The 26,535-nt window shown below is 45.8% G+C and overlaps 4 protein-coding genes across 7 annotated transcripts; 2 read left to right on the top strand and 2 right to left on the bottom strand.

The window, feature by feature from the left end:
* Positions 1 to 253: 253 nt before the first annotated feature.
* LOC132263555 (single-minded homolog 2) lies at positions 254 to 12,669 on the bottom strand. Of its 2 annotated transcripts, none has more exons than XM_059763363.1 (7): positions 9,050 to 9,319; positions 5,613 to 5,807; positions 3,602 to 4,179; positions 2,411 to 2,616; positions 1,883 to 1,989; positions 1,113 to 1,652; positions 254 to 1,046 (listed from the first exon to the last, which is right to left on the bottom strand). In XM_059763363.1, the coding sequence occupies exons 1-7, from the start codon at positions 9,303 to 9,305 to the stop codon at positions 760 to 762; spliced, it is 2,169 nt and encodes a 722-aa protein (XP_059619346.1). In that variant the 5' UTR covers positions 9,306 to 9,319; the 3' UTR covers positions 254 to 759. The 2 variants fall into 2 exon arrangements, with proteins under 2 accessions (XP_059619346.1, XP_059619347.1); XM_059763364.1 differs by lacking the exon at positions 9,050 to 9,319 and adding an exon at positions 11,873 to 12,669 and having other exon boundaries at positions 255 to 1,046.
* Positions 12,670 to 15,288: 2,619 nt separating this feature from the next.
* LOC132261434 (uncharacterized) lies at positions 15,289 to 26,515 on the bottom strand. The gene is made up of 9 exons (XM_059760248.1): positions 26,296 to 26,515; positions 25,252 to 26,231; positions 23,405 to 23,685; positions 21,502 to 21,870; positions 20,929 to 21,446; positions 20,746 to 20,853; positions 20,059 to 20,636; positions 19,752 to 20,017; positions 15,289 to 16,908 (listed from the first exon to the last, which is right to left on the bottom strand). The coding sequence occupies exons 1-9, from the start codon at positions 26,416 to 26,418 to the stop codon at positions 15,353 to 15,355; spliced, it is 4,779 nt and encodes a 1,592-aa protein (XP_059616231.1). The 5' UTR covers positions 26,419 to 26,515; the 3' UTR covers positions 15,289 to 15,352.
* Positions 16,977 to 17,666, top strand: LOC132263181 (UPF0184 protein AAEL002161-like). Its single transcript, XM_059762811.1, has 2 exons — positions 16,977 to 17,272; positions 17,338 to 17,666. Exons 1-2 carry the CDS (start codon positions 17,158 to 17,160, stop codon positions 17,538 to 17,540), a joined length of 318 nt encoding a protein of 105 aa, XP_059618794.1. The 5' UTR covers positions 16,977 to 17,157; the 3' UTR covers positions 17,541 to 17,666.
* LOC132263173 (kinesin-associated protein 3) lies at positions 17,725 to 22,099 on the top strand. Of its 3 annotated transcripts, XM_059762800.1 has the most exons (6): positions 17,725 to 17,920; positions 18,070 to 18,187; positions 18,451 to 18,616; positions 19,441 to 20,627; positions 20,698 to 21,465; positions 21,524 to 22,099. In XM_059762800.1, the coding sequence occupies exons 1-6, from the start codon at positions 17,790 to 17,792 to the stop codon at positions 21,872 to 21,874; spliced, it is 2,721 nt and encodes a 906-aa protein (XP_059618783.1). In that variant the 5' UTR covers positions 17,725 to 17,789; the 3' UTR covers positions 21,875 to 22,099. The 3 variants fall into 3 exon arrangements, with proteins under 3 accessions (XP_059618783.1, XP_059618784.1, XP_059618785.1); XM_059762801.1 differs by lacking the exon at positions 18,070 to 18,187 and having other exon boundaries at positions 17,825 to 17,920; XM_059762802.1 differs by lacking the exons at positions 17,725 to 17,920; positions 18,070 to 18,187 and having other exon boundaries at positions 18,540 to 18,654.
* Positions 26,516 to 26,535: the final 20 nt, after the last annotated feature.

Raw genomic sequence — 26,535 nt, 5'->3', positions numbered from 1 at the left:
GAATGTTTCACTCAACGCCCAGTGGAGGCGCCGGGTACCAGGCGTTCGCATTTCACCTCTTTCTCCCAATAAACACTGCGCTGGCGATACCTTTCTCTCCCATTTCCCACTCACGAGCGTTCGCCTGTAGAATCTCTTCCCGAAACGTCCTCCTTCACTCCTTCGCATGGTTAAAACTGAAGTAATTAAACCTTTCTAGAATGCATCGATTGCATAAGAAATTCGTAGTAATTTTAAGAGAATTTCAGCGTCGCTAGCTTTAGAGAAGTGTTAAGCAGTTAATACTCTGTGAATTGAATACATTCTTTGTGGCTTTCTTGCAAATGAGATTTCCAAGCGTCGCGAAGAAAATGAAAGAAAACGTTGCGATCTCCATAAATTTTTAATAGAGATTGAAGATCGATCAGTGCGCACACACTGAGGTGCTTCTCGCGCTGCTGTCCCCTCAACTGGGCAATTATTCCTCTGCCTCTTGCATCAGTTATTGCAATAAAATTGATTGCTATGTGACTCTCTTCATGCTCCATTTGATGCAACATAATTGAGATGGAAGGACGGGAGATTGTTAAGTGTGAGAAGCGCGCAAACCGGGAGCATATTTACATAAATGTCCACACCGTGATTCACTCTCACGACATTTTTACAATTAAAATATTGTCATTCGCTTTATTGATTTTGTCGAATCCGGGACCAATAATCGTTTAGACACTGTGCAATAAATTAAATCCAGATCACGTCGGTGCAGCGACGAATGGCGTCTCAGTGGACGTACTCGTTGGGCATGTGGTAGTTCTGCGGCTCCACGATCACGCTCGTGTACTGCGGCCCTGGCGTCGCCTTGTAGTCTGCGAACACAGGCTCGTGCGACAGTGGCGCCACGTGGTGGTGGTGCAGGGCACCAGCGCCGCCGGGCGCAGCCGCTCCGAAGCAGTGCATGCTGCTGAACTGCTGCTGATGGTGGCTCAGCTCATCGTAGCCGGAGGTTTGTGTTTGCGCTGTCATGGGCGGTGTCTGTATCATGTGCATGCCCGACATCTGTTGCTCACCTAAGGATTGAATGTTTCAGGAAAAATTAAGACTCGCGTTGAAAGTTTCAAGAACGGGAGACTTACCTTCTGAGCTGCTGCAGCTGTTGGAACTGGCTGAAAACGGCCTCAGCGCCGCACTGGGATCGTGATTGTCGTAAGTGGTGAAGAAGGAGTCATAGTATGCATTCTCCGACGCGAACTCGCCTCCTTGGATGCCTGGCTGCTGGTGCAGATAGGGGTGGTAGTGCTCGTACTCCTGGTAGTTCCCTGTCATCTCCTTCATAGGCTGCGGCGGCGGCGGTGGGTGGTGGTGATGCGTCGCTGGCACCTGGGCAGTCGGCACTTGGTGGTGCTGAACGGCCGGCACAGCGGTGGTCACTGGCGGAAGCTGAGGAGGCGTTTGAGGCGTCAGGACAGGCTCATTCCGCACTGGTCCCTGCACCTCATTCAGCAACAGATCCTTGCACTCCTGGTCGCTCAGCACGTAGTTCACGCTCACGATGCAGTGCGGTCGCGATGAGCGCGTGTTGTGCACGACAGTCGCGTAGGACTGCACCCACGTCCAGCCTCCGCCCTTCGTGAGGAATCTGTAATACTTCGTGGTCACCTGGCCTTTCCACATCACTGAAAGGAGAGTAGAATTCATGATTACAAAGGAGCACCAAACTTTCAAAAGCCCACACTTTAAATATATAAATTTTTGCTAAACCCACATCAAAACTGCCAGCACGTGTAATATTTGATCCCATCTGCTGTATGTTACAACTTCATTCCCGGCCATTAAGTTTCCCCACGCGACGCCTAATTTCTTAGCAAATAGAGCACAGTGGCAAATAGTCCTGGCGTATACTTACAAATGCAATGCGAGTGTCTAATGTGAAGGATGTCGGAGGCGTGGATGTACTGATAGAGCGTCTTCTCGATCAAGTCCTGCGGCTCGTAGCCCGTCAATTGAGATACTCTGCAAGCAGAAGGGTTGCAAACTTACTTTTCAATTGTGGGTGGGTTTGGAAAATGATAAAAATAACGACAGCTTCCATCTCTGTGCCATACTCAACGCGAGTGACGGAGAACGAACTGTGCAAATGAGATTTAACACGTTCTGCGGATTTACAGTGAATTCACTTTGAATGAGACAACAAATATTTGTACAAAATAGGGCTGCTGCCGATCGATCCACCACCATTTCGGCGTCACTCTTATCAACTTTCACGCCACACTGGAGGGTGTGTTGTTTCTCTGTTCAGTGCCATAAAAAAAGACGCTTTTTTACAGGCGCGCAACCCTCATTTCGCAGCCGGAAGATATCAAATTTCCCATCGAGTGGTATATTGTTCTTATTAATTTGTATACACACGACAAATTTGCACGCGTGAACTCACCTCGCATCCAGAAAGATCAATTTCAGATCCATGCTCGCCCGGAACATAAACATGTTCTGATGCAATTTGATTTCTGTGATTGCTGACGGTGGCAGAGAGTGGCCGACAGCGACTAGTCCGAGATTCTGCACGCAACTGTGTCCCTCGCCGTACAGCGAGTCCATCTGGAAGACTCTCGCCTTTAGATAGCCCGAGCAGTGGATCACCTGAATGATTCCCGGGAAAACCAACAGTCAATGAAATGATATTCCAAAAATAATACTTTAAATCAATTCCAATCATTCGAGTTAATGGAATTGGAAGCTCACACTGTTGTGCAATAATATTTGATAAATATTGAAACAATGTTGCAGAATGTTTGTGTAACGTGACATTCAACAAAAACAGCACAGCTGAAAGACGTGATTTGTGGCAAATAAATAATTAAAATGCGCTTTGTTCTCATTTCGCCACTTGATCTACAATTGCATTTTGGCATTACATCCACACTCCTTTCCGTCACCGCCTTTTTAATTGGAAACCCAGCAGTGCCAAAGACCCATAAGAAGGAAAATTTACGATGGGAGCGCAACGAAAGTTCTCGGAAATTAAATGGCAATTAGTCAAGAAGTTGGAGACTCAATTAAATTAACTAATCACTGCAGTGCCATAATTATTATCATTATAACATGAATTTTGCGTTGTTATCATCCAAAAATTCAATATTAAGACGCTATAATTTAAAAGTATCCTTTGTCAATGCTTTGTGTTATATTAGCATAAACAGGATCAAAGAGAAATATTTCATGGTTTCCACAGCATATGAATAAATAAATATGAAAATCGTGCAATACAGATTTCCTTTCTGTTTCACAATTTAAATGTATTCAAATATTTATATGCAGAGAAAGTATTCCTCTAAATAAAATCCTCATGCGCGCTTTTCTATAAAATATTCACATTCGTATCCTGCTCAAAATTGCACTTATTTGCATTTTTTCGTTCATCCCGGGCAAATTTCCGCAAATACTCAAGTGCCAAGAGTGCATTGATTGCACACCATCGTCCTGGAGAGATTGCAGCTAATGATTAGGTGAGATTTTTGACTCGTGCTCCTGCATAAATCCTCGCACTGAGATGTGCAAAACTGCATTTCACTCTAATTTTAATTGGACTGCTGCACTTCACTCGGCTCGTCGCAGAGACCCTTACCTTGTACCCAGACGACGTGAGGCCCGCATTGCGCTTCGCCAGGACGCACTTCATGCGCAGGAAGAAGGACCTCTCGATCTCCACCGTCTGCGAGGACTGCGCCTGGTGGTTCAGCGGGACGCCGTGGAGGTGGGCCAGGCCGCCGGGCGGGTTGGGAGCCGGAGGCTGGGCCGCGGAGGTCGGCGGCGTGCTGTGCACGGAGTTAGGCGGCGTGAGGGGCGCTGCGGTGCCTGGCGGGGGCAGATGGGGTCCCGGGGGCTGCGCTGGCTGGTGGAAACCGCCGCCGGTGACACCAAAGGGTGGCACTGTGAATACGTTGGGATGCAGAGACAGCACGTTCGCCATCTCCTCGTGGTCTGCGGTGTGGATGTACTCGTAGATGGAGTTCCCCGTGAGCTCCACCTGACTTAGGCCCAGGTGCACCGAAGCCGTTTCCGATATGTACATGATCTTTCCATCCGGCGCCACCACGAAAATGAAGCCGTCCAGTGTCTGGAGTAAGTGTGATCCTAATTCTTTGATAGCCAAGTCTCTAGGGTTTGAAGGCATGTGTTGTGTTCCCCAAGCATCTCCCAGTCCTGCAGGAGAGAATTGTTTTGCTCTTAATAACACGTTAATTACATTGAGCACACGATGCAGTTACTCTTTTCCTTTGAAATTTCAAGGGATGTAATTTGTGATATCATGCGTTAACGCGCTCAAAAGCGCCAAACCGGAACAAATACGCTCAATATTTTCCCCATCGGAGAGCAAAAGTGATGTGAAAATGTGCGGAAAATTGACGGCGCTGAATTTTTCTCAGTGATTCGAGGGTGGCTCGAGGAGGAAAAAAATCATTTGTCAGCACAATTTTGCACATGAACATCCTTCTGACGCCCTTCCCATCGACGGGCATCCCCGTTCGGCGTAATCACCACCCAGCTGCAAACAGATTTAATGGCACTGCGATGCATATAATGTGGCTGGGCGGTTGTCGAGTGTTCGACCCCTCCAGGCGACACAGCCCCTGTGCCATTGCGCCCCTCTCGGAGCCGGCAAAAATGTTTACTCAAGTACAAACCAGAAGCCGTCGACAAAAGATTGCACAATGATTCTTCTCCTCCCCATCTTCACAGCCTGAGACATCGAGAGGCCACAGGGATACACTGTTATCATCTCAGTCTCGAGGACTCCCTTGAGTCTCTTTGCCGTGGCAGTTCATCGAAATTCATTGCTTTTTTTTCATAATGATCATTTCTGGTGTTAATTAATTCAACACTACTGCGCCAAAAGCGTCCAATTAACAGGAATTCGGGGTGGCAAAAGACATCCTGCTGAGCTGAGCGAGTGTCTACAAAATAAGGAATGCGTGTCGTTTTGTCGCCTATTTATCCAACCCTCTTAATCTATACAGACAGTAAAGCAGTTTGTACAAAGCGAGTGGATTTCAATAAAGCGAATTTTTTGATCAACCGCCCAGATACTGAGGGTTCTCCATTGATGGCCTCTCACGACATCACCCAAAGCCCAACGACAGATCGCGATGGCGAAGCGGGAAGTGTGATACTTGAATAAATTTCATATTGATATTGAAATTAGGAACACGACAGAATCTTTTCATCGCCGAGATTAACGATATTAGACGCGGCTCTGTCTCTGCATCCCCATTTTCGGGGGCTGTATTGTGCGTCGAATTTGAAACTTTATGGTGAATGTCAGGCTCTTATCGCAGCCAGGAAAGGCGCTCATGGGATATTGATTTAAATATCAAATGCGCACGGAGTGGGAATTTTGAATTAATTCGATGGCAAACTCATGAAGACTCTCAAAATGGAAATTTGCTCATTAAAAGAGCAACTTTGGTGGAGCCATTTTGCATGCGCTTTTGCGCCGTTTGCTTTAACGAGGGGTGAATCAAAAATAAGGGGTGTAACCATTGCATGAACTACTTGTACAAAGTTTCTCGCATACCAGAAAGAGAGAGAGAGAGAGAGAGAGAGAGGAGTTTTAGAATTGCAATAATTATACTCACCATCGGGGAAAACTTGTCGCATTCTCAGGTACGATGTGGTTAGTCTAATGATAGATGCTTTGTCTAGCTGTGATGTGATAGCACTGGGCAGTGGCAGCAATTTGGCCAACTCCATGAACTCCGCATTCTCCTTTTCCCTTCTCGATCTCGCGGCATTCTTGCTCTTCTCCTTCATGGCGCAACGAGCTGATAATCCTGCAAATGACGAGGCATTATTATTTGCCTTTGCGATTGCGCTCATTATGCACTTCTGTCGCACCCATTGGTGGCCCATAAAAGGGAATTAACACCCTCCAAATGAGTCCTTGGCAGTTAATATATTCAAGTTCAATCGTGTGTTTGTGGAGCGAGCGCAATAAAAGTGATTCCCATGCCGGGGGAAGTGTACAAATTGAGAGACTCCCGCGACATTCCATAAATATCGCCCATAAATAATCCAACCAAGACACAATAACAGTAAAAATCCATCTCTCAATGACCTCCTTGTTTGCAGTTTGTGGCTTCAGCTTATTAAATCTCACTGGATGGCGCGTCCCGAACCCACCATTAAACCTTTCTGGCCGGGCAGAAATAATTACACCACACTCGGTCTCTCTCTAAGGCAAATATCGTAAATCAGGCACTTTTTACAGGGCAGTTAAAAGGCCATTTGATAAAACACTTTGTGTACCCAAAATATTGCCATTGCAGCGGCCGAAGGGTTGACGATCCAGTTTCATTGCTCGCTTAAACTGCCTCAAGAACTCCTCACTGATCATCGATGACCGGAAAGGCACAGAAAATCCACTTGTCACAATTCCTGCCAGCGACTGATTGATCCCGTGACCGTGGATCATGGCCGAGCCTGTGCGTGCCTTCGGGACAAAGGAGCGGTCGCCAGGGTGTCTGCGATGGTGATTGGTTGGCGTAAAGGAAGGAATTTCGAGGATTTACCTGAGGCACGTTTCCCATAGTTCCTTCCTGAATGATGGGAGGTTCTCACTTGCTCTTCTGCAATCAGGTGAGACTTTTCCCGGAATGATTTCACCAACGCCGAAAGCGCATTTATGACAGGATAAAAAGTGGCGAAAAATAGCATTTATAAAAAAAAAATCGCTTTTTGATGCGAGAATCAAGGAGAAGATAATACGATCAAAAATTGTGTATTACTCAACAGAACTGTTAGAAAGTCTCAAGGGCCTTAAAATGCTGGAAGTTTCAGCGATTTGTGGTGTACACATTTAAGGAATATTATCTCTACCTTGACAAGAATATACGCATGAAATAAGTTGTGTTTCGTTTTATGTGAAATCTCTTAAAGGGATTTGTAATCTTCAGAAAAGAATCCTCTTACATTTTACACGTTCTGAAGTCCTTTAAAAGTTAATCATCTATTACACATTTGAGAGATTTTAAAACTTTCAATCCAATGCGATTTTCTTTTAAACCACTCTTCAGTCTATCGCTAATCTTATTGCACTTTGCCAAAGCTTAGCCACACAAGCACAGAGCAAATAAACGACAATAAAGCAAAGAGAGTTGGTTGAAATTCACCTGCAAGAGAACTATTGAGTCCTCAGAACTCTCGAGACGCCTTGCTCTTGCTCATCGCATTGTTAACCTCCTAACAACTTGCACATGTTGCACCTGATGACGTATTTCCCCAAAAATGCACCACAAAAACTGCCGGGCTTGAGTTTTCTCGTGGGAACGTACGAAAATTTGCATTTTTCTTCCTTGCATTCCCACACTTTCCTTCCGATTTATGGCGTTGTCCTTTTTGGCACCGCATGAAATGGCCAAAGAAAGTGTGAGGTGTTGTTTATGGCCATCTGTGGGGCATTTGGAAGGTGCGAGAGAGGACAATGCAACTGATAAAATGTGTTTATTTCGGTTGTAAATATACAACAATTAGTGAGTAAGAGAAGGGCAAGAGATACCGAAGAAAACCCTTGAAGGTGGGAGAGATGGGAAGAACATAAGAGAATTTATGCTAATTGAATGGACAAATAGAGAATTTGAGGAAGCAGTAGCTCAATTCCTATCCACCATTCTAAATACCTAATGAGTAAAAGGCAATTGCCGCTAAAAATGGTGGCTTTTGAAGTTAAAATTCGATAAAACCAGTGATCAAAAGTTCATTCGTCGCAGTGGGTAAAATTAATCGTGGTTGCACCACTTTCCCTCTCTGCGTCGCACATGCGGTGAAAAGTGAGAAAATTCTCTCATGCTCCGCCAGCAATCAATGTCTGTGGTAACCTTCGGCGGAGACATATGAATCCGTTAGCATCACGAGAAAAATTCGGCATAAAATCACGTGCCGGCTTTCAATGTCGCAGAAGGAACATCTGAGAGTCGCCCTCGCGCTCGAGGGGCCTCAAAGTGGGACAGCAAATCCCCGACTGTGACGCGGAGAGTGATGGTTAGTTTGGCACTTATATGGCCGATGGGAAGTGATACAAAAGAATTTAAACGGAACAAGCGCGATGCCTCAATTGGACGCCTGCCGTGGCATCCTAGATGGGGATTAGTGGGAATGTTGAGCATTGAGATTTAGCATATCACTGCAGACGCAGTCTCTCCCATTCACTGCCCGAACAATTCACACTCCGATGCCACCATTTTATTCGCCGCACGAGATTTACGGGCGAAAAGGAGTCCCTTGGCGGACAAAAGGCATCACCTCTGACTTCCACCCCTTCGACAGCAGACTCAAAGACCAGTGCCGAAAATAAATTCCCATCCGCAGCAGAAAAAAGAGAGAGAAGAAGCGTATAAAGTTAACCCAAGAGTGAGATTTGGTGCTCCTCAACCCGCCGATGTTGAAGGGAAGGCGAGTTTTTGGGAAAAGCACGTTCTCGTCAATATCACGTTCAAAACCAATTAGTAAATAGTAGGAGGGCCAATGTTTATCCTTTTCAGAAAGGTACAATACTGGCTCCCGAAAATACTCTGAGAATCTCGGCCACGACGAGAAGATGGAGAGACGAATGAAGACTTCATTGGAATATGGGTTAAAGAGGATTGATTTTGTAGTTGTAAAAATAGTATATTTTTCGGTTTTCCCGCAAATCTCTTTAATAAATTCCATTGAAGAACAAGTATATCATGCGGATGTCAATAAACGCGATAAAAATTGACAAAAAAGCCAACAACTCTTATCAATAAATCAGTCAGGCTTTCTTTCCGTCCGCAGCAATTATGGTTAGTCACTGAAATTAAGGGATTAATCTCACACAAATCAGCAGGTCTTGTGCAAAAGGAAGCGCACGAGGCTGTAAGATACGACCAGAAAGCTGAGAAGTGTTCTAAATCTCCTCCTGAAGCGCTATAAGTCCGTTGTAATTAAATCTCACTTTTTATATGGATCCCCTTAGCAGTTGGGGATTATGGAGTGGATTGTCTCGGATGTGTGTAAAAATAAATAAACAGCAAATAAAACTGAGAAACTCTCTTACTTCTGGCGTCATCCATCTTGTGGTATTTTCTCAGAGGATTTATTCTGATATTTATCCTCCTCAGAACAACATTCACCAAAAGGAAAACAACACCAAATCGCGCGCCCACAATTTTCACCACCAACAGCCAAACAAAAAGGCTTTCCTTCCAAATAGCACTCAATATATGGTGTGTAATCACTTGAGGGAGTAGAAAAATCCTTTCCTTTCGGCAGCAATAAATCTTCAAGCCGCGCGCGAGAGGCACTTTTTCCATGCGACTGTCTCCAATCAACTAAAGAGTTATGGACATGAAAATGAGTGAAAATGGGTGAGTCGAGAAAAAAGGCGAGCAATTAATCCGAAAAGACTCTGACATTGTCGTTAAGTTAGTGAAAACAATCTGTGGACACAAAACTGAAACATGATTTTTTCAACTACACTTGTCGCAAAAATATCTATGCAAAATAAACCGTGACTTTGTGCCAACAATGCATCCATGTTAATTGTTTACTCCTCCATATCGCTGTCTTTTTTCAATAACTCTTCAGACTGGAAGTAGTAAAAGAAACCCTAGCGAGTGGAGAGGCGAAATGCTTCGCAATGTGCTGAAAGTTGTGTAACTTTCCAGATTTTGTATTTGAATTCGTAAAAGTTACGAATTGGCTATGCAACTTTTCGCTTTTCATAGCTTATATTGGCGATTGCTAGTATAAAATATGAAAGAAATTTTATACGAATTTCAACTGACAAGAAGTCATTGAATTTTATATTTATTTATGATCTCTAAATGATTTTTAGCACTCGAATCCTTCTTATCATGAAAGTAATATCGCAGTGACCTCTTAATTTTTATTCATTGAATTCGCTGCTCATCAATTTTGGAAGGGATTAAGCGAATATCAGTTGGGAAATACAAAGGAGTGATGTGCAAAAAGCTGTAAAGGAAGTTTAGTTTGTGAGAAAAGTAGGAAAGCTTTGATTTGCAATACTCTCTCTTCATTTCTTTCGCGAGTTTGATGTGTAAAAACATAGCGAGGCATTCTCCTTCTAGCCTTTACAATGAACTTGTGCCACAAACTATCAATTCCGAGTCATAATTGTTATTTACAAGAGAGGCAAAATAATTAAACAAAGCCATGTGGACAAAGTGCTGCGGCAGCGTTTTTCTCGCAAACGGTCGCGCCATGTGAAAAACGTTGGACCACCTTCAGTTGGGCCACAAAATCCGAGGTGTGGACTTTTGACTGTGGCATTAGCCAAAGCGTGCTAATTGAAATTGATCTCTTTCACCGCGATAATTGAACCACCCAAGTCATTGGAATTGAGACCTCTTCTCGTCGACGTGGTCATCGTTAAATTGGCATTCTTCTCGCCGGGAGAAAAAGGCGCTGTGCAACAAATGAGGCAGAAGAAGTGCAGGTCACTCAACACTCAATTCGTCATGGTGGTTTTATTGAGCAAAATAATTCTCCGGCCGTATTGGCATCGGCACAAAGGAAGACCATCAGTATTTTGACAAATATTATGAGTCGCACGAGCAGAATTATTTTTGCTCACAGCCACTTTCAATTGTCCACGCCACAGTGAAATCGCATGCAAATTTCTGTACTTTGCGCCCTTTGTCGACTCGCGAATTTCTGCGAATTTCTGGGAACATAACGCAATTATGGGACGCGGAATGATTCACGTCTGCGGGAGCATCGCAATCATTGGGGAAATCAGTGAGTGTGATTCTATGATCACGTACTGCTAATTTGAGTGATCATACAAATTATCGTGGATAAACGTCAATAATGGTCGCAAATTAAACGTGCAAGAAGTTTAGAAAAATTAAGAGCGATTATTAAATTAAGACAAAATCCATTTTCAAGGGTGTTGAACTTTCGTTGGAAGTTTGGAATAAATCTTTAACCTGTTTTTCCCCGGAAATCAGATATTTCACAAATTGCTGAAGGGATATTTTTCTCTCTCGGAATTGATTGGGTTTTCAGTAGCAAAACAGCATCTCAAAGATCAAGTCTCGCAGCTCAAGTTGGTAATATTGTTTAGGTTGTGCTCCTCATGTAACAAGAAATATGAGTGGGCAAAAAACAACAACACAACGTAACCATTTTAGCTGACGATAGCACAAATTATACTCCCAAGTACACCGAGTTCTTCAGCCTTTCCTCGTCGTGGGCCTCAATGGCGCGCGATGGCGGGGAAAGAGTCTGTAAAGAATGAAAGTGCACTCTATTCACTGGAGATTCTGCCCAGACAAAGGAGGAAATCCTCGATCGCAGCGCGGTTCAGGCATCTCTAGTGGCATCAACAAGCGAAACATCAACTTCCTCTTAATTAAGCAGCCCAAAAGGAAGGGAGGGAAACTGAAGATGCTCCTTAAATCCTTGTCTCCCTGAAGGAAATCCGAGTGTCAGCATTTTTATGCCTCGTTAAATTTCTTCACGGATTGAAGATTTTCACTCGCTTCTCGCCTTTCTGGAGAGGAAGATGCACCAATTCAGGCGTAGCATTTTTAATACACCCCCGATTCCCGATTCTTATTTTATGGGTTTTTGCCTCAAATTCGACGACAAACTTAACGGATATTAACACTGTTGGTAAAATATGCGGGTCTATTGTGACCTCTTCCTGCCTTTACTGGGTGGCGCAGGACAACAAAGCGAAAGGAAATGATCCTTCTACCCCATTGTGAGGTGTTAAACGTGATCAGAACAATTACATCCCTGGGTCAGAGAATGTAAGAACGTGATTTTCCACCAAAGAACACCAACCAAAATTTGCGTCGGGGGTGTAATAAAGAGTAACAATTGAGACAATTTAGGGCGGGAAAAAACTCACCAGTTCAGTGATAAATATCCAGAATGTCCTTCACAGAAATCCTACTAATCCACTGAGAATTTCCCAGGAAGAAAAGATCACCAGCACTTGTGAAATTCACACCCGACGGCAGAGCATCTTTGAGCACATTTCAGTTGGAAAATCACAACTTTTCTCTCCCTCTCTCTCTAGTCTTGATTAATGTCCAAAACTCAATCACTAAATATGTACTCTTCGTCCTAAATTACACAAATCGCACTTTCAATGAGGAAAAAGTCACGGGAAAGCTTCACTTTGGACCAAAAACTCTCTTTCCCACCGCGCTCGATGGCTTCGGAAGTTCACACGCGCAAACGGCCAGGTGAGAAGAGGAGCGTGCCAGCAGGATGCCTAGTCAATTAGCCAAGGATGTCCACTGGATGCATTGTGCAGTGACAAATGTGTAATGGATGAGCTTCTTTCTGCAGAAGTGAGCGCATGTTTTTCCCACCACGCACAATTGTAACTGAGGCTCGGGATTGTTCAGCTTTTCCTCCAACTTGTCTGGGTCGGAGCCTCTCGCTCGCTCCGGCTGCCGCGCTGTGTGTCAGAGGGAACAGGCGACGTGACCCGTGCTGTGCCTCCGCGCAGCCTGGATGATCCGGCGCGAAAGAGATGACGGAAAATGCCCGCTCTCGAGGTCTGCACACCGACAGAGACCGCAGCATCTCTCGTGGCCGCCAAGAGTTGGAGGAATTCATCTAGAGATCATGAGGATGCATAACTTGCTAATTCACCTAAACCTTAATATGGTTCCTTTTTAAACACTAGTAATTGAGCGATTCAGAGAAGAAATAACTTTCCCTGCCATATTGAATACTTTCCATACTTTCCAGTCCATTGTGTTGCTTTAATGAAAAGGTGAACATATTTTAGTGTTTTGGTTTAAAGTTGTCGACAATTGAATTGACGACAGTGAATTTGAATGAAGTTTTAACAAAATTTTAGAGAAAAATCGATATTCTAAGGTCTAAAAATGAGTCCTTATTAGTTCTATTTCCCCCCAAAAATGGATTGAAAAAGAAATATAAATAAATCAAATAAATTCATTTGAATGACGAAGTTTTGCAAAATATAGAAAAGTGAAATTTATAATATTTATTAATGACAAGATCATTCTGAATTGCAGCAACCCACAAAATCGCCAAATCTCTTATCTGCACTGCTTTTAACTCTGACCATTGCCCAGTAATTATATGAAATGTGATCCACAAAATTTCCACCCGCGCAAAAAATATCGGCAGTTCGTTCAGCTTCTTTAATACATCTCTCGGTGTGCAAACAAATCGTCCACAAAAAAGCATGCTCAAATATTTGGCCAGTCGCTCTTTTCCTCCACCGGCCTTTACCGCCTGAAAAGCTCAAGCGCAGCCAATGAACTTGAGCAGGGGCGACAAAGAGAAGTTTTCACGCGAGGATCAGGAGGGAAATTAATGCGCTGTGTGAAGAAAGGCAGCGGAGAAGCTGTCGTGGAAGATATTTTGCAAAATGACGAAAGACAAACATCATAAATCCGGGCCTTTCGCGTGGAGAGTGTCAGGAACATCTGTCACCCAGGAATCTGGTCTGAGACGGGGAAGATGTGGGATCTCCTAAGCTTGGCCACGCGAGAACCCTTTCCCAGCGGCCCCACACCTTTGTGGCGTGCGGAAAGTGCGTCAAGGCACGAGTGAGTGCGACCGAGAGAGACTGGCGAGATTTACAAGCACGCACTCGGGAGTCCCGCCTCTCAGTCACCCATTGGTTGCCACGAGATTCACTGTGAAATCGAATCGATGCTCGGCAAACAACGCAAATGGCGACCTGCGTGCCCGGGCATGAGCAAAGGACCCGCGGTCCGGGAGTCGGAACGGCGCGGCAATTAGAGCTGACAATTTCTCAATTAGCCGCGCTCGGGAAGACTCCCTGCTCCAGGACTGCGTGGCCTTGAGAGGGCGGCAGCTGGGATGGGCGAGGGTGATCCAGAGCAGTAAGATCTGTAATCGTCAACTTTAACACCGCACACACGCTCTGCTCTGAGTATTATTCTAAGGCGCAAGGAGCGGATTTAGCGTGAGAAGGGCTGATAAATGCTCTGCCAAAGCACGTGCAAACCTCCGCCTAAGGGATTTATTAGGCATGAACCTTGGTTTACACTCAAATCGAATGGAATTTGCTGCGAAAGAGCTCGGACGGGTTGCCAGCTTCTTGGTGAGAAAAGTGACGCCAAGTTATTTCTTCGTTTTTTCTGTCTTTGAACCTCATTTTCGCCTTACACTTTATTCTCTCGTGAACATTTTTGCACAATAGATTGCAACACTATCAGAGAGAATCGCAAAAATGTTTTGGGGAGAAAAATATAGATCTGCAATATAGGGATGCCCGATAGAAATTTGTTTCTCCCCTAATTGTACCGTTTTAAAGCAAAAAAAAAACTTATTTTCGTGGGCCAAACCGTGCTTTTAATCACTGTTTAAACCGTTGCCTTTCGATTCTGACTATTTTTAGCCAAAAAGAACGCTTAAAAATGTTTCTTTTAACAAATTGGAGAGAAAACCATCCATGTTTACTAACTGACTGCACACGCCATTGTTGAAAATGATTGAAGTCAATTCGGCAAACAATGTGAAGATTGCGAAGGGGGTGAATTTTAATGAGGCGCGAACAGTGACGTGGGATCATTACGCTGAATTTCATCTCTGTGAGACTTTAATTTCTCTCACGAGCGCACAGCGAGGCGTCACACAATCAACAGGAGGAAAAACATTCCCATATTGTGCCAATTATTTCGAACCCCTGAGCTGAATCTTCCTCCTCAATTGTGGCACGTGATCCGCTGAGAGGCTGAGAAGCGCGCTGAAACAACACCATGAGCAGCTTCAAAGGGGATTGCAAACTATTAGGCCCACCCTCGAGAGTCTGACCGGATAATTGAGATCAAATCCGTCACTTGCCTTGCAATAATAATTGCTGTGTGGATTTGCACTCTTCCTCCAGTGAGAGAGTCACATTTTAGTCAGTCGGGAGTCTTGTTGTCTTTACAGATTTGCCTAACGACCCGCACAAATGCCACTCTTTCCTGAGATTTTTACCCCGCAAAGCATATTGTACGATAAACCCTTGTTTAAAAGGATGCTCGAGGGGTTGGTAAAGCATTGTGATTAGCGACGAATGCTACAAAATTTATTCTTATCATTACATTCTTTATTGTGGGCACTAAACAAGCCGCGGAAAACCAAAGCGTCAGAGGGAAAATATGGGACGCTCAGAGCGACAATTAAGTGACAGTCAACAGACACGCGGAAAGACATCTACAGGACGATCGAAGGACATAAAAAATGGCTATAAAAATACAAAATTTGGAATTATTATATAAATGCAGTTTATTAACGAATTTTAAACTATTTAAGTCTGACATTAATTATCTTGCATTTTCTTTTAATTAAACCAATCTTTCCTCAACGGAATATTTGTTACTGGATTTCACTTCTTAGGCGCCTCCTCCTGCTCTTCCCGAATGCCCTGCATCGCCTCGAGGAAGGTCTTCTCCTTTGGAACTCTAGCGCCCTTGTGCTGGATCCGCATGTGCTTCTGCAAGCCGTTGTACCATCCATACGCCAGCGTGCACTCGGGGCACTTGTACGGCTTCACGCCCGTGTGTGTGACGGCGTGCTTCGTTGCGCTCTCCTTCGTGAAGAAACCGCGTCCGCACTCGAAGCACTTGTGCGTCTTTAGCTTCTTGTGGATGTTCCGGATGTGCTTCTGCATGTTGCTGGCGGTCATGAAGGCGGAGCCGCAGTGGTGACACGTGTACGGCTTCACGCCCGTGTGCGTGCGATGGTGGATCTTGAGGTTGGCCTTCGTGCTGGCGCGATATTCGCAATGCGGGCACTGGAATTGGCGCTCCGACAGGTGAATGGCGCGATGGTTGTTGATGGAGCTGATGGTCTTGAAACCCTTGCCGCACGTCTCACACACGTACGGACGCTCGCCCGTGTGCGATCTGATGTGGATCTTCAGCGCCAGTCTCGTGCGGAAAGTCTTCTCGCAGTATTCGCACGCGTGAGGCCGATCGTTTGAGAAGCTCGCCTTCTGGTGTCGATCAGGTGGTCTCTTCTGTCGCTTTGTCTTCCTCAGTATCTCCGGCTGACCAGATTCTGGCGCTTTCATCCCCGCCTGGACGACTAAGGAGTCCTCGTGCGGCGCTGGGGCAGATAGAGAGTCTTCCAACTCCTTGAAATCCTCTTCATACGGATAATCCACCTGGTAAACAGACACTGTGTCATCCTCAAACAGATCCGGAACATTTCCCTCCAACTCAGGCTCTTCAGACCCTTCAGGCCTCTTCGCGGAAGAGAGCGTGCTCCTTATTTGCCGGTCGCTGTGCTCGCACATGACCTTAAAGTTGTAAATACACCTTAGAAGCTTTGAGCAGTTGAAGCAAATCATCTCGGGCAAGCCGTCGTGCTCCACAACCGGCGCGATGTCAGCACAGGAGTTCAGCAGTTGTCCCAGCGAGAGATTGTCCACGAAGGATGTGAAGAGACTCAAGGACACGCCCTGATCCACTGCACTCAGGCAAGTTCTGCAATTTATAGCGTCCTGAGCATCGTCTTCAGCTCTCCCTCGAGCGGTTATCTTGGACTCAAGCGTGGTGTTTCTCATGAGGATCAGTAACTCAAGATCCTCATAAGACGAAACGAGACTGCCGATGTTCTTGGCATATGAGTAGTTTTCCCGAATGTTCTCCTTCCAGAACTCTATTGATTCCAGCCAGAAGCCTTTGTCGTGCAGTTCCTCACTGAAGACATTCAATTCCTGGGCAAGAACAGTGAACAGCACGTCAGTTGAGTTGCTCTTATCCACCATTTCCGGGTTCATGTAGAAGTACTTAAGGACGATGGCCTTCTCTGCGTCCGAGAGGAATTTAATGCTGCTCTCCTGCATCCTGGAGATTTCAGTATTTACGGTGATTCCTGTCCTGAGATATTCCTGGAGTTGTTTACATTGTGATTTTCGCTGTGAATATCTAGTCTGATCTGAAAAATCACAAAACCATCAGTAGAGAACAACTTTGACTGCTTCAAGATAAATTCTGTACTTTTTCACGTGGATTTGAGGCTGAATTTCCACGAAAATCCTCAATAAAGTTGGAAGAAATCAAAATATTATTTTCACTGGGAACAGTTCCTTCAAATCAGATACAGAACAGCTGAGAAGCGCTTGGAGGGGAAATTTTGATCATATGATAACTGTCATTTTCATTTTGTTTCTTATCGTGCGTTTGTATGGATTCTGAAGAAAAACGTGAGGAAATGGCACCGAAAACACCTGAAAAAGATGCCAAGCCAAAAGTGGAGACCAGCGGCAACATCCTCGAATCAATAAATGACGATTTGGATGGTAAGACGTCTAGAATAGCCGCCCAGTGCAACAGTGTAATGTTTTGATGTTTTTGCTTTCCGTAGAGATTGATTTGGTCAGCGACAGTTTGGATTCCCTGAACTCTGCTCTGGACGCAATCGAGCAGCGAGCCAACAACATGAGAACTATGCTGATCGAGCTGCAGATGTCCAATCGAGAATTGCTGAAGGAATTGCGTGAGGACAACAAGACGACGGAGCCCGAGAGCAGTCCGGAAGAAGGCTCTAAAAGCGGTGGGAATTCCTAGGAAGGGTTAAAATGCACCCCACAAATATTGCATGTGTTTGTGTACATAGCCAAATTCCTTTTATGCATTATCTGATTGTCCCAATAGGGTGAAATTGCCGAATAAAATTAATTGTAGCATTTATTTTGAGAGAGCTTTTGGGGGTTTCAACTGCCATGCCAGTGCGGCTCTTCTGTGCCGTGGCTCAGTGTCAAAGATGGCTCCGTGAAGAAAAAAGTGTGAAAAATCGAAGTGGAATTGATTTTGTGTATGTTATCACTTGTTTTCCAATTGATTGCGGGTCTGATACTGTTGCTATTCTGTGTACACTACATTTACTACATCCTCGCCTTCCTCATCACCGATGATATGCAGTCTGAGGATGCCAAGTACATAAAAAAGTGAGTTGAACGTTCAGCTGCACGACACGCTCTTGAGACTTCTTAACACCTCCGGAAGGTCACTGGGCGACCTTCTGGGCCAGCACTCGCTCTGTGTGCATTGTTCTAAAGTCCCTCTCTTTGTGCGCTTCCTGTGTTGTGGCCCGCAGACGCTGGAAGGGTGGCACCATCGAGCCCCATCCCACGGAGAAGGCCATTATTGTGCACTACAAGCTCGAGGCGGCGGTGTTTGGGGAGCCCGGAGACCCCATGCTGGAGGAGAAGAAGGTGGGTAGAGATCGGAGGCTTTCCCTGTGGCTTGTGCGCTTCGCCCTGGGCACACTTTCACGCAGGGGCTCCGCCTGGGGCCCCGCCACTCGTTACTCAATCCAGCCGCTCCGCTTGGGTGCGCATGCGTTGCCGCCACGGTAAACAAAAGCAAGACGGGGGCCAGTTTTTCTCTGCTCTCGCCTTTTCACGCTGCCTAGCGTGGATTTGCACTTTCATTTTCTGCCCGTGAGTCTCACTGGCTGTGTCTCTCTGCTCCCCAGGATTGCCAGCGCGTGATCCGCCTGAAGAACCTCAGCGGCAAGACCGATCCGGCCACGTTGGCCAGGGAAGTGGTGGAGAAGTGCGATCTCATCCACAATTCGCAGCTCTCGGACGTGGAGCAGATCATTTACTACCTGAAGAACCGTCGGGACAACGTCGGCAGCGGTGAGAGATTCCTAAATTCCCCCATTCACAGAAGTGAGGTTAGGGCATTTCCCGCCAAATCTCCACTGAAGATCTCTCGCGGGCGCGATGTGATTCATCCGGGAAGCGCAAATCGAATAATCTCAATTTCCTCCTACCATGAATCATGCATTGTAGAGAGCGACTGCGCTGATAAGGCGGACTTTATTCATTGAATTGATTCCACTGAAGTCAAGCACTGAATCCCAAATGGGATTATTATATAAATCAATAGGAATTGATAATGAAAGTGTTTGAAACGGTTTGAACTCACATGTGCGTTCAACAGCCTCAAACTTACGCGCTTTTATTTTGATTTTATGCTCACTGATACGGGAGAGATCGTAAAAATTGCCCATTAATGCGATTGTTATGAAATTAAGTCACTTTCTTTGAGCGCAATTTTCCTATTAATCATGTATGTTTTGAAATTAGAGATCTGTGCGAAGGCGCGGAAATTTTCTAGCATACGCCAAGAAGCAGTAGTAATTCTACTATTCTGGGAATTCGGTAAAATACGCAAAAGATAAATTACAAATCAGATGACACTTTATTTGTGCACTTGATATTATCAAGGTTTAGAATTACACCAATTTCCAAGAGCATTTTATCAGTTCTCTATCGTCTCTATATTGAAATAAAGTGAATTACTCTGATAAGCGATGAAGCGCCTTGTGAAAACCTCTCGATTTCACTTCAAATGGAAGGTCCGCAGTTAGACACTCTGCGCTAACGATCTTTCTGGCAATTGAGCTGGATAATTGGAGCTAATTCTCTCGTCTTTTTTTTTGCTTGCTCTCTCGCAGAGATGGACAACCAGAGGGCTCAGTCGCGGACAACGAGTGAGAAGGTCCCGATGGTGTCGTCGACGGAGTTGGAGAAGGCGTCAATTCGTGTGATCGACACGTACGTTGAACTGCTTTACGATGAACTGCCGGACAAGATCCGGGGATCGGCGCTGATTCTGCAGTTGGCGCGCAATCCGGACAATTTGGAGGAGTTGGAGAAGAATGAGGCAGTTCTGTGTGCACTCTCGCGTGTCCTTCGCGAGGACTGGCGAAAGAGTCTCGACCTCTCCACGAATATCGTGTACATCTTCTTCTGCTTCTCAACGTACACGCACTTTCATCCGGTGATTGTGAATCACAAGATTGGATCGCTGTGCATGGATGTGATTGACTATGAGCTGAAGCGATATGAGCAGATGAAGAATGACGTGGAGATGAGGAAGAGTAACGATGGGAAGGCGGAGAAGCAGGTGGTGGCGCAGCAGAGCACAGAATCGGCCGACAACATTGATCTGATGAATGAGGAGCGTCCGAAGGACATGGAGCCGCCGAGAAGGCGAATTCCGGAGCTGAAGCAGCGTCCAAAGTCTGGCAACTGGTCGAGTTTCCACGGATCGCTGTCCTCAGTGAATCCACTGGTAAGGTCTCGTGGGATGAACAACAGCTACCACGAATTCCTCAGCAATGAGGTGGAGTGCGGCGTGAAGGCGGAGAAGGATGCCAAGGTGCAGAAGGAGGAGCTGGAGAGGCTGAGCAAGCAGCTGAGGATCTTCGCGAAGAAGCAGGAGCAACTGCTGCGCGTGGCCTTCTATTTGCTGCTCAATATTGCGGAGAATGTGAAGTTGGAGGAGAAGATACGCAAGAAGATGATCATCAGGATGCTGGTGAAGGTGCTCGATCGGCAGAACATCGATCTGCTCATTCTCGTGGTGACATTCCTCAAGAAGTTGTCCATTGTGAAGGACAACAAGGATGAGATGTACGAGCTGAATGTGGTGGAGAAACTGCCACGACTTCTGCAGAGTTCGCATCCGGATCTCATTCAAGTCACGCTCAAGTTGATCTTCAATCTGTCGTTTGACGGCGCTTTGCGGGGGAAGATGATCCGTGTGGGATTTCTGCCCAAACTTGTGACTTTCCTCAGTGACGATAAGCATCACGACATCGTCCTCAAGATTCTCTACCACATGAGCATGGATGACAAGGTGAAGAGGCTTTAGTTAGCCATTTTTATTCTGTCTAAATGACTGAAGAATCTTTTTGCATCTGTTGCAGGTGAAGTCAATGTTCACGTACACAGATTGTGTGCCTCTAATCACGGACATGCTGCTGCTGAATCTCAATCAGAAGTGCGACATGGATTTGATCGCGCTCGCCATCAATTTGGCGCTGAACAAGCGCAATGCGCAGCTCATGATTGAGAACAATCGGCTGCACAATTTGATGGTGAGAGCGTTCAAGTATCAGGACTCGCTACTCATGAAGATGATCCGTAATATTTCCCACCATGAAAATCTGCGCATCCACTTTGTGGACTTTGTGGGCGATCTGGCGAAGATCCTCACGGAGTGCGAAGAGGAGGCTTTTGTGGTGGAATGCCTGGGCATTCTGGGCAATCTGGCGCTGCCTGATCTCGATTACTCGCAGATTCTGCACAACTTCAATCTCATTCAGTGGATCAGACAAGTGTTGGTGCCGGGAAAGATGCAGGACGACATTGTCTTGGACACCATCGTCTTCCTGGGCACGTGCGCGTGCGACGAGTCGTGTGCGATGCTGCTGTGCAAGGCGGATGTCATCCTGTCGCTGATTGAGCTGCTGAAGGCGAAGCAGGAGGACGATGAGATCGTGCTGCAGATTGTCTTCGTGTTCCAGCAAATTCTGCGAAATGAGAGCACCAGAAACTACATGATCAGAGAGACAGAATCGCCGGCCTACTTGATTGATCTGATGCACGACAAGAATACGGAGATCAGGAAGGTCTGCGATCACTGCCTGGACATCATAGCCTTCAGTGACTCGGACTGGGCGTCGAGGATCAAGGTGAAGTGTCTTGTTTTCACTCTCACGACGTTTTACTGAAGATATCTTTTTCCTGCAGCTGGAGAAGTTCCGGAATCACAACGCTCAGTGGCTGACAATGGTGGAGACGCAGCAGGATCACGAGGAGAGTCAGGATTTTGGGAATGTGGACGACGTGGATCTGCAGTCCTTCATACCTTCGGAGTATCTCGAGCAGTGTCGCCTGTATCAGTCTGGCGAGTCCAACGATGACTCGGAGAGCAATTATCGTGCCGCCTCGGCGCTCTCCAACTACAGCCGGCCGCTGAGCAGTCACGACGAGGACTTCGATGCGGCCAAGGGCAGAGAGGACGATGCCAAGTTCCCGCAGGACACCAGCATGAAGGAGCTGGAACTGGATGGCGAGGAGGAGCCGCTGCTGCTTGCCTGAATGCGCGCTGAGTTTGAGTTTCTGCCAATTGAGCGCAATTTTTCACTTTCTAGTCCTTGTGTTGTGATATTGATACTTTGTCGATACAATTTAGTTGGTAGTGATTTACCTTTTTTGTTACAGCAAGTTTAACTTTATTTTGTTATTAATTTTTTCTACTATACCGCAATTGATGCTTGTCTAATGTGAAACAATTATCGGAGTAATAAAAGTAATACATTTAACCTGGAGAGAAAATTGTATCATTCGGCATATGCATTGAGGTATGCATATTTGTTTCCTATATGTCCTGTAAGGTGATGTTCCGCTGGGTAAAGCAGCTGTCAAAAATTTTTACTCGCATGAGGAAGCCATATTGATCGTTGTGAAATATTTGTGTGAATTTGTGGTCAAAAGGACAGAGAAAATGGACACTATGCAAGGTGTTTCGAGCAAGCATCCCAAGGAAAGGAAGTCTGGAAGTGAGAAGAAACCGAAAAGAGCTCGCAAAAGCACTGAGGCCGTTCCTATGGAGACCACAATCCTGATGTCCGATGATCGTTTCTATTTGGTTTTCTCCTTGGTTTTCCCTTACTTGAGCATCGCAAGTTTATTGCAAATGGAGAAAGTGTGTGAGGAGTTTAAGGCGATCGCCGAGAAGACATTCCAGTCTCGAAGAGTTTTGGACTTTAACGAGTTTGAGGAGGGAAGCCTGACGCCGGAAGACGCGCAGATCATCTCAGCGAAACTCGGGCCATTTGTTCGATCTCTGAAGGTCAACAAGGAGACGTTCAGCGACATATCTCGCAGTCTTGTCGATATCTTGAGGAATTGTGGCAATCTGGAGAACCTAGAACTCATCGACTGCGACATTAGGAACTCGAGTGGCTCAACCAAGATTCTCATAGAGATGTTCGCAAATCTGAAGGAGGCTTGTCTCGACGGCTGTGATGTCACGGATCAGTTGGCGGCAAATTTTTTCGCAAATGCACAGAGTCTGGAGTCTGTCGATCTTTCAATGAACTACGAAATGTACGGAAAGTGCCTGACAGTGCTGACGAATATTAAGAAGATTGCTCTTTATGACTGCATTGAAGTCGTTCCGCGGTACTTCATAAGGTTTTGCATGCAAAATAAGGAATTGAAAAGCCTCAACATTGCAATGTGTCGCAATTTGAATAGCCTCTGCCTCAAGACGATTGCTAAGGAACTGAAGAACTTGGAGACCCTCGCAATCAGTACCCTCTATAACTTCAATAATCATCCTGCCTTGGTTCCCGCATCGAACTTTCTCGTGTTGGCAGACTTGCCATCCTTGAAGGAGCTGAGTATCACATTCAACAACGTGTTCAATCTCGATCGCTTGCTGGAGAAACTGGCAGAAAAGAATCAGCTTCAGTTTTTGGACATCGCTTCGCATGACATGACAAAAGGTGCCATGAAGGCGCTCTCTAAATTTTCGAAGCTCAAAGTGCTGCGAATCAACGGGAAGTACAGCTTCGACGGCACACTGATAATGATCGCATCGTTCAACACTCTAGAAGAGCTAACCATTGTGAACTGTCTCCACAATTACAACATAAGGCGCTGCATCACTAAAGAAGGACTCCTGCACTTCGTCATGAAGTGTCCACTGCTCACTCATCTGGAAATCACTGGAGGCCCCACTTCTCTTGCTGATTTCATTGTCAGTCTGAAGAAACGCGGCGCCGAGAGGACAAAAGAGCTGAAAGTCTTCGTGAGAGGTCAGAGGATTCTGAAATTTGTGAAGCAACGCCAGAAACGCATGCGACTGGACGACAACAATAAGATCAAAGTCTTTGCGATCAGTCCTGAAGAATACGGCGGCCCCAAATTCATGAACAAATTCTACAGCTTGTATGACACCGATGATTCCGTGCACTATGGCGACACCTCCAGTGCTTCGAACTCGGTTTCCTCGTCGGATTCAGACTTGGATTCAGATCAAGATTCAGACGCTTCAGAGGACCTCGATTTCGATGATTCGGATGATTAATCATTGATAAAAGTAATGATCACGCGCAGAGATGAGTTATTGTCTGAGATATCACTCTAGTTTGATAATACTTTGGATAAATACATACCTACCAGTCGTACACTTTATGAAATGAAAAAGATAAAATGAATACACGGACTTAAATACAATCGGAATTAAATTTTTCAATTGTCTCCTTGGTTTTTGCCGTTTTTGTCTATTTATCTTGGAGAAGTACTAAGATGCCTTGCAATATGGCCGTATGCCTTTCAAACCGGTTACTAAGTACGCGTATCCCAAGGCATAGTCCTACTGGGTAAACTGTCATCTTTGCAAAAGTGCGTGCTTTGAGGAAGCCGTGATAACGCATTGTGAAAGTGGTTTCTGTTAAAAAGGATAATTGGAAGTGAAAATTGAAAATATCAGCGTGAAAAAACGTCGCAGGAACATCAAGACTGAAGATAGGTCGAACCAACCGAAGAAAGCCTGTGAGATTATCAAAATCAACCAAGCCAACAAAATTGAAATGGAGACTTCAGTTCTGAGCCTCAATGACTATTGCTTGTATTTAATCTTTGATTACCTGAACATTCCGTGCTTGCTGCGACTGAGGGATGTGTGCACGCGGTTCAGGGCGATCGTCGGAAAAATGGACCAATTCCAAGGCGTCCCGGAACCTAATCATGATTTCGATGAATGGGCCTGACGCCGGAAGACGCGCAGATCATCTGAGATGATTTCTCCAAGGATTTCTCAGTTCATCACGGAGAATATTCAAATGGAAACATCATGAAGATCAAATTTGTCGAGCTGAAGGCTCGTGATTATTTAAAAATATTTTGAAATGAAAATAAACTGTGTTTCCATGAGCAGCAATGGCGATTAGGAATGAAGAGATACACTGCGGAGCATTCTTTAAATCCAAATTATTAAAATAAGGAATAAAAAGAAATAAGAAATGTTAACATTTCAAATATAAAATAAATTTTTTCTTGCGTGATTCGGATTTAAAGGATAAATGGGATAAATCTGTTTTAATGAAATTTTTTTGTGTGGGAAAGATTTATATTTCATACCTTTCATACGTTTCATGCTTTGCAGAAATTTCTTTTGCATTTCGTTTGTTTCACTGGGTTTGCGCATTTGCTAACATGAAAAGCCGACAAATTTATTTTTAATAAAAATTAATATTTCGTGAAATGCATTTTTATTTCATTCAATGAATTCCGACATAAACTAAAAGTCCTCATAGATTAGCAAATAAATTAATGAGATTCCCACTCGTGCGGTGATCCTAGTAGGGATGAAGTCTCTGCGGCATATTGTGCATCATGGTCAGCGTCCTGTGGAGTGAAATTTGCATTAGAAACCTTTCCTCTCCGCATTCCCTGCGATTTCTTACCCTTGCGTGTGTGATAACATTCCCAGGCCCGCCGGTGGCAGTCCTATTCCCAGTCCTGGCGGTCCCAGACTTCCTCCAATGGCCGTAGGCGCTGCTATTGGCGGCGGTGGGGGCGGAGGCGCTCCCACCAGCGACGAGGTCTGCACGATGGATGCATTTCCGTGCGTGCGGAAGTGCGTGCTGAGACTCAGAGCCGTGGGGAAGACCTTGTGGCACTCCGGACACTTGAAGTTCTCCCCCGATCGCTCATTCAGGTGGATCTTCTTCTTGTGCGCCACCATGTCGCGGTTGCGACTGAACGCCTTGCCGCACGTGTCGCAGTGGTGATTCTTGATGCCCGTGTGAGTGATCATGTGGCGCGCCAAATCGCCCGACGTGATGAATCCCTTGTTGCACACGGGACAGATCTGGTCGCGCACGCCCGTGTGGATCTTCTTGTGCGCCTGGAAGTTGCCCAGCGCCGAGAACTGCTTGCTGCAGATCTCACAGCAGAAGGGCTTCTCGCCAGTGTGCGTCCGGGTGTGGATTTGCAGATTGTGCTTCTGGGCGAAGCGCCTCGGGCAGTAGCTGCAGGCGAAGGGGCGCTCTCCTGTGTGCGTGCGCACGTGCATCTCCAGCTGGGCCGAACACTTGAAGGTCTTGCTGCACTCGTAGCACGTTTGGGGGACTTTGGGGGTGGGTTTGGGGCCCCTTTTCTTCCTCTCGCTGGGCAACTTTCGCTTATAGCGCTGCGTCTTTGGTTTCGACTTCTTCACCTTCTTCTCTTCCGGTGGCTCCTCCTTCTTGGGCTTCAGCTGTGGATAGGGCACGTCTGTGTTCACCTCGGCGTCCCGCGTGCCGTACGCCTTGTCCATGAGCCCCAAATACTGCCTCAGGCGAATGTCGGAGTTCTCACACTGCTGCTTGAAGTGATACGCCACTCCCAGTCGGTAGATGCAGTTGTTGCAAATCACCGCGGGCATTCCGTCATTCTTGAAGATCTGCAAGCACAAGAGGTGTGAAAAAAGGGGCTCCAGACAGTCTGGGAAGACCGCCTGACGTCACCTTCACTTTGGCACACATCTGGATCATGTCTGAGGGCGTCATGGAGAATTCGGTGTTGAAGATGGACGTGAGGACACCCTCCTCCAAACACACGCGACACAATTTGTTGGTATTGTAGTCCATCGACTGGCGAAAAGAGCGATTTTCTCGCGGAACCACCCTTTTTGTTTACCAACAAACAATGGAGAATGTGAGGTTATTCGAGCGAGCAGCGCCTCCTGGCGGCTTTTTCCGCCTCGG

The sequence above is a fragment of the Phlebotomus argentipes genome, unplaced genomic scaffold, assembly GCF_947086385.1.
Source record: "Phlebotomus argentipes unplaced genomic scaffold, Phlebotomus argentipes genome assembly contig_15, whole genome shotgun sequence".
In the NCBI taxonomy this organism is placed as follows: Eukaryota; Metazoa; Arthropoda; class Insecta; order Diptera; family Psychodidae; genus Phlebotomus; species Phlebotomus argentipes.
This window is presented reverse-complemented; position numbering and strand designations above follow the sequence as displayed.